A 13,096-nucleotide genomic window follows, 5' to 3' on the forward strand; every position below is an offset into this window, starting at 1 on the left:
GCTGGACTAGGCATACCACAAGCAGCTTCCACTGCTGGCAATGAAGAATGTGGTGGTGCCTATAATCTTGGAGATGCCAGGAACCATAGAGCCCCAAAGAGGGTGTCAAAGCCCTGGCTCGGGGAGCTCCTACGTCTGAGGTCCCTGAAGGGCCACAGCTCTTCTCTCCTTCTCTCTTCTCTCCTTGTAGCCCACAAGGTGGTGAGTGAGGGGCATGTTTCAATCCTGTTTATGTTAAAGCTCTTTCAGTCCCGCTATTTGGGGGGTTGCAAGTTCTTGTCCTGCATCCAGGAAGAATGAGGTACGCATACAACTGGAGGGTGAGTAAGGTCAAGAAGTGCTTTATGGAGTGACAGGACAGCTCTCCAGAGACTCCAGCTGGGTAGTTCCTTTCTGCAGGCAGGTCATCCTGACATCTGCTCAGCTCTCACCTGAGAGGAGACCTATAGGTCTCCTCTCCACAGGTAGCTCCTCTCCACAGACAGGTGGTCCTGACATTTGATCAAGTCTGGCTGAGTCCAGGTTTTTATGGGCTTCAGAAGGGAGGAAGTGTGTACTGACTGGTCCATGAGTGCACCCAGGAGAAGCATCATAAGTTCTCACTCTGGTCTGCAGAACTGGCAGCCCAGCCCCCAGGCTTCAGTCCATCCACAGCCTGAAGGTAGGACTTTACTGGGGACTCGCCCCTTTCTGCCCTGGAGCCTGTCTACCTCCTGCCACCATCAACCTGCCATTCATGGTGCCCACGGCGCCCAGGTTGTTTGTGCCATAGGGCGCCTGTAGGCCCGCTCTGAGCTGCCCTCAGCACCCCTTCAACCCCTCTCCCGTGCTTGCCGGTGCTCAAAGTCTGGAGGGGGCTGAGGCAGCAGGGGGCTGGCGTGTCAGCTCTGCCCCAAGTGCATGCACACCCAGCTGGGTTGTGACAGTGCCTGAACTGAGCCACAACTTTGCTCCGAGATCGGAGTGGGCATCAGGAGTGGGGTGGAGGCCAGGCAGCGGGAGCAGTCACTTCCGAGCCTGCAGGGGCAGGTGATCTTCCTGGGCCCCCAAGAGCACAGGGATGCCTGGGTCCAAAGCCGTGACTGAGCAGCTGCACCTGTGCCCTTTGGGCGGGGCTCCCACCCTGCCAACTCAGACACAGGCAGCTTCCACCTTTTCCCAGCTCCCACTGGCTCCATGGAGTGCACATCCCTGGCCACGCCTCCCCTGCTACAGCTGGTGTCTTCGCAGCAGCCGCTCCAGATGGTCCGCTGCTGCAATCACTAACATTAAATAGATCCGCCAAATCTCTTTTGGAGAGATATTTAGAATCATAGCATTCCATTTCTCCTTAAAGCCTATTATGAGCCATTGACATTTTAAAGCTTATACAGAAACAAATGCATTTCTGAAGGAGGAGGAAATGGGACAGAAGTAACATTTATTAAATTTTGATTATGTGCCATGTAGTGGTATCTTATTTAATCCCTGTGACAATGTATTGTATGGGTATTATTAATATGATTTTACAAACTCAGATTTGTTAAATATTTTTTCCCAAGAATACAGAATTAGTAAGTGCAATTTAAATTAGAATCTAACCCAAGACCAGATCCTCCACTCCGAAATTTCACTGTGTCCCTAAAAGCTAAATAAACCTTTCAGGGTGGGAGGGAACTGTGTAAAGATAACATCAAGAGAGGAATGATCTCACTCTGCACTGAAAGAGTTTTAACATAAAGAAAACACTGTAAAATAAGAAAATAAGGGAAAACAACATGTAAAGAAACTGAAACAGTAATACATTTGAGTAGAAAATCTGCTTTTAATAGAAACTTCAACTTGATTTAGTTATATTTACAGTGTTCCAAATTATTATCTACAAGTAAAGTCATCCAGAAAATTAAGGGAGCCATATATGATAAACATAAAAATTAGAATTTTGACAGAATAAAATAAATAGCATTTAGTAATTACATTAAGTATGTTTTCAATCCCATGGTAAGCTATTAAAAGTACAACAACTGTTCAAAGCATGCTGCCAAATTTCTTCAAAATGACTTGTTTTGAAATGTTGACTAAGTATCTCAAAACTGTATATCATCTTTAGTATAATTAAACATTCTTCAGACCAAAAACATAGCTTTTTCTTGTGTTCTTAGACATAAATTTTATGTGACTTTCTCTTCCATATTAGGACACATAGGATTATCCATTTTAAAACTTTAAAATTTTTTTTAAAGTTTCTACCACTTATATAAGGCTTTATAGTTTATACATTGCTTCTACCTAATTATAAAAAATTAGCCTATTAAGAAAAGTTTAATCTTAAAATCCCTATTTTTCATTGTAAATATTCAACAAATACTTAACAGATATTTATGCATTCATAATTTTTAACAAATATTTATTGAACCAACTTCATGAATGAATAAATGAATACATTTAGTTCAAATTGGTTATGTAACTTTTAAAGATCACTTGAGAAGTGGCCACACCTAAGTCTCTATCTTTGTCTTCTCTTTATTCAGGGAGGTCATAACCTCTAGAAACACAGACACATGCATGTAATAAGTGGTTTGTTGATATCTGATAGAAAACAGGGTGTGTTCAATGACATATCATATGTTCAATGTGCTGTTCTTCTATAGTTATCATAGTTCATCAGAGTTGCAATGAACATGGTGCATCAACATATAATTCACTTTAATACCAACACGTGCTTTGTCATGCATTGCCTTAGGTGATTTGTTTTGCTGTTTCTCTCTGAAAAAACTTGTAGCATATGGCACTATCCTCAAGAAGAAATAGTGTTCTAATCCATAATATTATGTTTATTTTCAGAGTTGATGGCCACTGTCTTATTTGTTGTTTTCCCCATCAAAGCTGCTTCATTTCTTACATTCCCACAAGTATAGGAAATAATGGGCTATCCCTACTATAGGGGTAGTCCTACTTCAAAAAAGAAGGAAGCAGTACCAGGCTGAGTGCCTAAGTGATTTCCATGCAAGAAAAGCATTATGTCAAGGTTATTTCAGAAACTTGAAATCAGATATTTCTGTTTTTTTTTTATTCTCTGTTATCCTTGGCCACCCTCCCTTGCCCCATACTCTAATCAAAATAAAGTCTTCTCCTGCACTTGTATTGTTGAATATTTTCCAGATCTTTGCACCATGCTCTATGGGACTGGAACTTGGTTGGCAAATTGATTGTTCTTCAGTGGTATTAAAATAATACTTTATATGCTTTTTTTGGGTCTTATTTGAAATGGTTTCCTCCTAGAAAACACTGGTTCCCTGTTAGCCTCCTCCAGAGGAAGCTGTTGCTTCTTTCCATTGCCCTGTGCCAAACACCATGAGATAGCATCAACATTCTACCTGAAATTCCTTTTTTAAGGCTCCTAATATTTGTTGTTGTTCTGTTCTCGTCCTGGTCACTATAGTCTTACCAATCACTTTTCTTCATTCCTGTGAGATGCTTCCATCTGGCTCACTGTTTTCCTCTCTACCACAACTATTTTCATCAGAAAATTTTAACTGCTACTTGGGTGACTTACCCAATATCTGCCATTATAATTCCTTCCTTCTCAAATCTAGTTATACTCGTAGGCTATATATACTTTTTTCTTGTCAAATGTGAAAAAACATCCAACTCTAAAGTCTTACATTACTGTAGTCTGCTATTTGTCACAAACCTCCTTCCCTTACAATTCCTCATTTTCTACTAAACCTGCACTTCAGTCTTGTTTTGGTACCCAGACACTTGATTACTTATCTATCTCCAAGTATGTGAGACCACAGCTAGCTTCATCCTTCACTCTAAGGTCTGTGCTACACTGAACAGTGATGCTCAAAGTGAAGTTCTCAAACAAGCGGTATCAGCAGCAATATCTCTTGGGAATAACTAGAAGGACAGTTTCTTTGGGCTCCATCCCAGATCTACTGAATCAGAAACTCTGATGTTGGAGCCCAGCAACCTGTGTTTTAAAAAGCCCTGTGGCTGATTCTTAAACACTCTAAAATTTAAGAACTACTAATACAGAGCATGAATTCAACCACTCCCTTGCCAGCACCTTTAATGTCTTTGGGTGGCAAAGAACACTCAAACAAAAATACATCATTATTTTATTTCAAACCCTTCCATGTATAAGATTTCTAACAATTCACCAAGTTCTCCAGCTGTATCCGGCATCTACCTTCCATATACAACCTCCACCTTCAATCCAAATTTTTTTTGTAGTTCCTATTCATCTAAATTTTAATATTGAAAAATGTTAAATGCCCATTACTTGATACTTCCAAAAGTGTTTTGCTTAGAACCATCCTCTGTGAAGGATGCTGAGCAACGCTAACTTACTCAAAGTGACATATATAGGAAAGGGTGAAGGTAAGATTTAAACTCAGTTCTAGCTTAATACAAAATCCATGCTTTTTTCCCATTTTGCTGCAGAATGTATGAAATGACAACCAAATCAATAAGCCATTTCATTCTAGTTGAAGTAGCACTTAACCAATGAATGCTTTACAGAATTTTTAAAAGTGATTGTTCTATAAAAATCTACTATAAAATAACTTTGCTAAATATCAGGTTAAATCATTTTCCTTAGTGTAGGACTTCTAAGAATCTTAAATGTGCTATTGTATATTTTGATCCTTCAAAAACCAGATATAGTATGATGTTGTCCAAAATTATTTGACCAATGAACCATTTGTTTGTGAATCATCTAGATTAACATCTTGTAGGGCTAGTGTTCCAAGAGATGCTGTGGAAAATTTGGACTTAATCAATTTCCATTCTTTTCAGGACATGTGGAATGGCTTATCTTTCTTATTTCATCTGCTTTCACCCTCTGTTTTATTTTGCCACTCTTTTGAACTAGAATAGTCATGCCCCATTTCCCCACTAGGTACTACTTTTCCTTTCCTTCAAAGATAGTCTTACATTCTTCTGCCTCAGGGCTGGGTTTAGAGGAATCACATTTAGCCTGTAATGCTATGAACCAGACAATATAGTGTGTGTGCATATATATGGGTACACACACATATATACACATATACACATACACAGACACACACATATATATACCACCTCATGAAATCATATTTCTTGATAATATGGTACTAATTTATAATTTTGTAGCATCACAATAAGTAGCGTGTACCTGTCCAGGGCTGAATAAGCTGTGTTAGGGCAGCAGTCTGCAGCGCAGACCATGGCTTTACTGCCTAATCCACCTTGGGCATCACAATTATGACTGCAGTTCATATGGGATCTTCACACAGACTACATACATATCCAGAACACTATCTGGAGGGGCATTTTGCCTTAGATTTTATTGGAAAAATTACCAGATGTTTAAGTGGAAAATGACTGAATAATGGAATGAAGATATACACACTACTAAGCAGTTAAAATACAGAATTGCAGCACAGTACATACTATAAATGTAGTTTTGATATTAATTTCAATTAATCTTCACTAGAAATTGGTTAAAGTGCTAGGGAATGGTATTTAATTGATGATTTTTCCTGCCCTGGCATATTATCTCTGTTTCTTTTGTTGTGCAGGTTCCGCTGATCTTCTTCTTTGCGTTCCATGCTCTTCTTGTCCTACACTGGTCTACTCTGGTACGTTTGCTCAGGGCACTTAATATCAATGTCGGGTACCTTCTAAAACTGCTCATGATTTGTATTTAAAAAGTACATAGTCCTCATGACCTCTAATGAGAATAGGTTTTTCTCCAAGTATCCTGCATAAGATTATAAGATTTCCTGTGTGTGTATGTGTGTCTGTGTGTGTTTCTCTCTCTCTGTGTGTGTGTGTGTGTGTGTGTGTGTTCTATAGGTTTTGGAGTTCTCATTTAGTCTGCACTTTCCCTTGCTAAGGTGGGAGGATGGGGATTTTAAACCCTTTCCCCTTGGCAGGAAAAATAATATCTTCAGGATAGATATGAGCTGAAAAACATATTCTCCCACATGCAGGCCATGGACTCTATGATGCTATTATATATCCCCTGCAGTTATAGGATCTCAGAACAATTTCATGTCCATGAATATGAGGCTACTTTATGAACTGGATACACAAAGATAAAAAATAAATCACTTTGTCATCTCTTAAGTATGTTCCAGAGAAAAGCAAAGGTGTTGAGCTTGTCCTTATCACTTATAGAATGACAGAATATCAAACTGGAAAGAACTTAGAACCAGCTACTCCTTCCCTGATCTAATGGTAGCCTTTTCTCTGCAATACCCCTAACAAATGGTCACCCAGACTCTACATAAACACCTTGAGTAATGGGGAGTTTACTGTTAGCCTTGTCAGCTCATTTAATTTTGCTCTGCTGTAATTGCTCTTGACTCAATAATTCTGCATTAGGACATTATCTAAATAAATAATTTCTTCAATGTACTATGATATAGCTATGAGAATATTATGTTCATTGCCATATGTTTTATAATAAAGCATGAAAAATGTTTTACAAGAAAACACGGAAAGCATGTAGAAAATAGAAACAAACTAATAACCAAAAAAGAGATTGATTAGAAAAATTATAGCAATCTGTATATTAGAAAGCTATGAATCCATTATGAAGGATGAGATATATATTAAGGATATAGGTACACAACTATCACGTGGTTCTCTTCCTCAGCCCGTCAAGTGTACTTTGTATGACATACAGGCATACTGCTGTTCAGTTCAAGAGCTCTAACCAAGTAAATCACTCATGTGATTCATATTTAAAACCTATAATGGATCAGGAACTACTGTCAGAGAATAGCACATGTCATTATCATGGGTGACACAGCACCTATCACAGATTTTCTCTTCATGGAACTTACTAAATTGTGGAGAAGACACACAGTGAACAGCTATTTACAGAAAATGCTGCTGATGGTGATTATAGAAGCATGAGGATAAGTATGCACATCAGGAGAGTTCTATCTTGACTAGTAGTCAAAGGGTCAAGCGAAAGTAATGTCTAAGGGTAAGGCCTAAAGGAATGAAAGATGCAGTTGGTAAAAGAGTTAGCTGGGGTTAGTTGGAGTAAGTAAAGCATTCCAGATAAATAAAAAGTGTGTGCAAAAACAACCAGACTCTCCCTCTCTTTCTCTTCCTCTCTAACTTTTCTCCCTCTCTTTCATCAAATAAATATTTACTGAGCAAATGCCACACACAAAGCATTACTTCAGGTCCTGTGAGTAAGATGGAGATTGAAGGTCTTCCTTCAAAATGTTTATGGTCTAATTGGCGAATCAAAAATATTAAATATAACTATGATACAAAGCAGAAAAAACATGTAAAATATTCTAGAAACATGAATATTTTCCCTTGCCATCTGTATTAGTCCATTTTCACAGTGCTATAATGACATACCTGAGACTGGGTAATTTGTAAAGAAAAGAGGTTTAAGTGCCTCACAGTTCTGCATGGCTGGGGAGGCCTCAGGAAACTTACAATCATGGCGGAAGGCAAAAGGGAGGCAAGACACCTTCTTCACAAGGCAGCAGGAAGGAGAAATGCCAAGTGAAGGGGGAGGAACCCCTTATAAAACCATCAGATCTTGTGAGACCTCACTATCCTAAGAACAGCATGGGGGAAATCATACCCATGATTCAATTACCTCCACCTGGTATCTCCCTTGAGATTATGGGGATTGTAATTCAACATGAGATTCGGGTGAGGACACAAAGCCTAACCATATCACCATCCAATGTGACTAGAATTTTATACAGATATCAGAAATTGATATATTGGCTGCAAATATGATGAATAGAGGTAGTATTCAAATATCAATATCCTTGCAAAAGTTCATTAGAATATAGGAAAGCATTAAAATCACAATTTTTCTTTTTAATATGCTATAATGTAAACATGTTATTAAGCACATTTTCTTCTATTTCATTTCTCCTCTGCAGGTTTGTGAAACAGATAGAAGAAGTTGCAAGTGGTCCTTAAAGAAATGCAGTTATTCAAATCCTTATGTATAGTTCTAATTTTATTTACTATGTGTAATCATTTAGAGAATGGTTATTTTTATAATCCCAATAATAAACAAGTACTATTGTAACCAGGGGGTGCCCAAATATGTAATCAGAGAACACTAATCCTGGCAAAGGATTGTGGGGTGGTCAGGAGGCTGGCTGCCTTTTGGCATGGTTAGTGTCCTGGGTTTAGATTACTTTATAAATAGTTATTAAGATTAATATTTGATATATTAAATATTGCCTGATTCAAATAACTTCGCTTAAAATTTTTCTGTATTTTAACTTGTCTAGGGTTTTCTACTTCTTCTATTTTTATAATATTTTCTCATTTTTTAGATTACTAAACATTATACTTATCCACATGTGCCAATATGTGCCATTTAGGTCTCTGCAGAAGTTAGCTGTTTGGTATCATCACCTGCCATACATGTTGTGCACAGCAGTGAGAAGTATATTCTCCACCACTGCTCTTTCTCATGATTATTTTCTCTATTCCTATTAAGATGAATAATTGATATGTTAATTCAATAAAGCAAATCAATACGGAATGAAATGCATGGCCCAAAACATAGAAAACGAAAATTGTTTGACCATTTATCCAATTATTGAACACAATTAAGATGATCCATTTTAAATTTAATATATGCTCGCTTTTGGAATGTGTTATGCATTGATGTTAAGTGAATGGATCTAAGTAAATCTATTGATATCTCTACTGTCTGTTTTATTTGTCTTAATCTAAGTTTGCTTTCTGGACCTTTAAGACGTAAAGTTAAATTACAAAACTATATAACAAGGAACTATATCAAGGAAACAAATGTTGTTAAAGGCCAGAACATGGATAAAGAATAAAAAAATTCAGATTGTATAAATTAAGTCAATTCCCTAAATAAAATAACATAACAATTTTTCTTACATTAACATTTTCTTGTGTATAGAAACTCATGTGACTCATTTTTATAACATTTTTATGTTTTATAGGTAGAAAAAAGGAAAGTTTAGAAACAGTAAATTTTTTAATCAGAAAGGAGAGAAGGCAAGAGAGTAAGTTTGGGGGACCAGAACATTCTTCTATTTAAAACTCCTTGCCATGAGGAATATTTCTTCGAAATTGTTTAACTGAGGATCCAAATGCTTTTTCTATTAGAAATATTCTTTCTTTAAAATATGTCACTCCTAATGCTTTCATCTGGGCTGCACTTTCCTCCAACCATTGCCTAGTTGGTTTTCATCCTCCTCTTGCTCACTGAGCTTTTCCTGGAAATAGTCACCCTACTAAGTGCCTCATCAGCCTCAAAAATCAGATCCCCCAGGATATCAGAATGTGTATTGCTGAAGGTGCTGTCAAAGATAAAGAAAACCAGACACCAAGGGAAGTGGTAAAGACAAATTTTCATTAGTCATAAATTATTGCAATAGAGAAGTAGGCTCAGTGTGAACTGAACTGAACTATGATTTGTGCAGAGGTGGCTAGGCCTCATAGAGGAAGGATGAGGAGCTAGGGAAGTGGAACAGCAGGGGCTTGAGCAGAATCAGGGAAGTGGACATTTACAAAATGTGAGAAAGTGGGGTTGGTCCACGTGGAGCTACCTGGGTTTGCAAACTGGCGTTTATCAAAGTTAGATTCCTACTCTCCCTCCAAGACTGGGAGACAGGGACCCTATTCAGGTGTTGGCTGGAACAAAACAGTAAATTGTTTTGCAGCCCTGAGCTTTCTCAGTCAGGAACTTATGGCGCTGGAGTCATCATCCTAAGGATATGCCCTTGAGCTGTTAGAAACTATGTTAGTATTTGTTCACATCTTTTAATGTGGGGGACGGGGGTGGATGAAGTTGTTTACGCTGACATTTTGTGGTTTTAGGCCAAGGTTGAGGGTTAGTTGAGAAGAGGACTTAGAGGAGCTTGGCTGGTGTTTAGTCAAGGAGAAAATCTTCATCAACGGCTATGAGGCGGGACACACACACACACACACACACACACACACACACACACACACAAACACACACACACCATTCTCTGCTCTCTTTTCTTTGTCAATGACTTTAACCATTTCCTCATGGCCAAGGCCAGAGGTCAAGGCCAGTGAACAGCTAAATACCAAATCAGGAAATTTCTCCAGGTTGCTTCCCAATCTTTTGTATCAAATGTCACACATGAAACCTGAATCTCTTGGCACCCCTCTTGGCTCCCATTACTCTTTTTGCCTCTTTTGGGTTTCTTAACATAGCTCCAGAGTTACTGCAATGATGAGGCTTGAAAAACGTGCACTAGAAGGCTTCTCAAAATGCTCCTCAGATTCCATACTTCAGTATCACTGCTGTGAACAGATGGCTTTGGGCCCCATGTTATGCTATGGCCTCTGTGTGTCCCTGGAGCAGACTGAGGTAACTTCTGACTTTCTGGACATGGAGGCCATCACAGTCTAGTAGGGGAAACACACATATGAGCATATGATTTAAATAACATGTTGTAGTGTGCAATGACAAAGACATTTACAGGCCAGACTACTGCGGGAGCATAAAAGAACAGTTGTGAATATATCTGAGACCTGGAGTTGGAAGTGAGTAAGTTGTGGGGTGTGTAGGAAGTCAAAGAAGTCTTCCTGGAAGAGATGATGCCTCAGCAAGTCCTTTAAAGATGAGACAGAGTCAATGGAGCAATGAAGGTAGGTAGGAAGGTCTTAGTGGGAGCAACAGAATAAACCCAGTATGGATGTCTGAGTAGGCAGAGTGTGCATGGCAATGAGTGCAATAAATGCATAATATTTATTACTAGTGCGGATAGAGTGTGATATGATGTGGTAACTGATGGGTAGAGAAATGGGCAGGGATTGGGATGAGAAAATTCTCATATGCCAACCTGTAGTCTTCAACACTTGCTGTTCAGCAGAATCCCAGGTGCTCAGGCCCCACACTCTGGGATTGAGAATTCAGTTGGACTGAGAGGGATGCCAATCATCTGTATTTATGAAAAAGCTTTTCACTTGATTCTAATGAATAGGCAAGGATGAGAGCCATAGCTGAAGAGAGCTACTGAAGATTTTCAGCAGGGGAGAGGAGAGTGACACTATTGGATAAACAGTTAGATGAGCTCACCTTGGTAGCTGCAAGTAAAAATGCAGGAGTAGGTGCAACAGGAAGTGGGCAAGCCTAGAAATAGGCAAGCCTGGAAATGGGAAACTGGTTAGGAGGCTACTGCAAGAGTTATCATAAAATGATGAAGGTCTATCTAGGTTTTTATTAGGGCAAACGATAGTAAAGGTCTAATGGTTGTTGGAATATTCCAGAAACAGGGAGCAGATAGAACCAAAACCTATTTAAGGGTGGTTCTTGTGGAATTGTTGCACATAGAAGGGAAGGGTAAGGTAGTTTTCAAGAGTGTCTCTTGGGTCTATGGCTTGGGACTGGGAATGGTGGTAGGACAACACGAAAAAAAAAAAAAGGGAGATTTGGTGCCGGAGATGTTAACTTCCATGTAGGGATGTTGAGATGGAGCTACCTATAGGACATTTGATCTAAAATGTTCAGCAAATATGGGGGGCCAAAGTGCAATGCTGAAGATACAGACATGTCATTCATATGCATATATGGGTTTGTGAAAATGATGAAATTATGCACATTGCCTGAGGAAAGCCTATGGCTTGAATAGATCTAGCCTCTCTAAGGAATACCTAGGTTTAGAGGTCAGGCAAAAAGAAATGTCAGAAAAGAGCCAATAAAAACATCTCCAGAAAAATAGAGAAAAGAGAGAGGATGTCACAGCTGGTAAGACAATAGAAAATCATGATTTTATGCTGCTTTCATAGAAATTTTCCCAGTTAGATTCAAATCTCCATCTGACACTATATGCACTATATTCTTCCTAGAATATACTCCCATAAAAAAGTGGCTTGTTCTTCCTTCAGCTGGAAGGCCAAGAAAATGTTCACCTTGGATGGAGCCTCTAGGAATGAGACAGGCAGGAACCATGACTATCCTTGTATGATTTCACCACCAGGGTACACCCAGACAGAGAAAAGAGAAAGGTCTCATGAACTGACTATTGCCCTTCATTTCCTTAGAATAAGGGAATATCTCATCCACAGAATGTCAGATCCTCCACCCTGCTTCATATAACACTTATTCAACAAATACTTACTGAACAGCCACTATATGTCTACTATTGTATTAGATTCTGGGGACCCAGAAGTAGTAGGACATACACAGTCCTTGCATTCATGGAGCTAGGTGGCTAGTGTGGGAACAACACTGACAGTCAGTTACAATAAATCTTAAGAACAAAATACAGGATGCTGAGGACCCACACCTGAGGACCATCTAGTCTGCATTGCAGATAAAGAATCTTGGGCTTTGGTTACCCTGTTGAATCTAAAGAATGAGGTTTATTCAGGTGAAATTCAGGAAGATTGAGGAGAGTTGAGAATAGGTTTGAAGAAAGGAGATGAAGAATATTTTGAGAGAGCAGACTATATCAAGATTCAGTTACATAGATGAGCATGGCATATCAGCTGAAATGAGCATTTGAATATGTTTGGAACACAGGGAGATGCACGCTGTTGCCAAATGATGCAGTGAGAAGTTAGTAGCAGCCAAACCATAAAGGCTGTTAAAAGATATATTACATTCAGAGGGTAAGAGAAACACATGGAAGTTTTAAGCAAATAAATGGCAAGAATTGCATTTTAGAAAGACAATTCTTGGCTCCACGGTGGAAAATGAATCGTAAAGGAACAAAACCAGAGGCAGGGTGAATGGCTAGGACACTCCTGCAGTAATCAATGTTGGAGACACAGAACTGCATAGATAGAGAAATTTAGGCAGTGAATTGATTAAAGATAGAAGGAAGAAGTCACAGATAATGGTCAGATTTCTGGCCAGGACACCTGGCAGTGAAATCTGTTTAGAATGAGGGGAAAATGTTGAGTTCATTTGGGACATTTCAAATTTAAAGAGACTGGAGCCATATCCAAGATTCTGAATATCATCAACATAAAGACAGTCAAACAGTGCATGATAGAAATCAAGGCAATAGTTAACATCACCCAATGAGAGTCTGCAGTGAAGAGATGTCTCAGGAACATACCAGCACTTAAGAGACCAAAAAAGTGATTTCAAGAGTAAAGATTTTATGTA

The 13,096-nt window shown here is 38.9% G+C and overlaps 1 protein-coding gene across 5 annotated transcripts in view; it reads left to right on the forward strand.

The window, feature by feature from the left end:
* C7H8orf34 (chromosome 7 C8orf34 homolog) overlaps positions 1–13,096 on the forward strand; it is a 502,481-nt gene that overhangs the window by 470,440 nt on the left and 18,945 nt on the right. For 4 of the 5 annotated variants that reach the window (XM_024250722.3, XM_024250723.3, XM_024250724.3 and 1 more), the window contains 2 exon segments: positions 5,547–5,606; positions 7,896–8,680. In XM_024250722.3, coding sequence (XP_024106490.3) covers positions 5,547–5,606; positions 7,896–7,903 — 68 coding nt within the window. In that variant the 3' untranslated portion in view covers positions 7,904–8,680. 5 annotated transcript variants of the gene reach the window in all.

The sequence above is a fragment of the Pongo abelii genome, chromosome 7 (assembly GCF_028885655.2).
Source record: "Pongo abelii isolate AG06213 chromosome 7, NHGRI_mPonAbe1-v2.0_pri, whole genome shotgun sequence".
NCBI lineage: Eukaryota > Metazoa > Chordata > Mammalia > Primates > Hominidae > Pongo > Pongo abelii.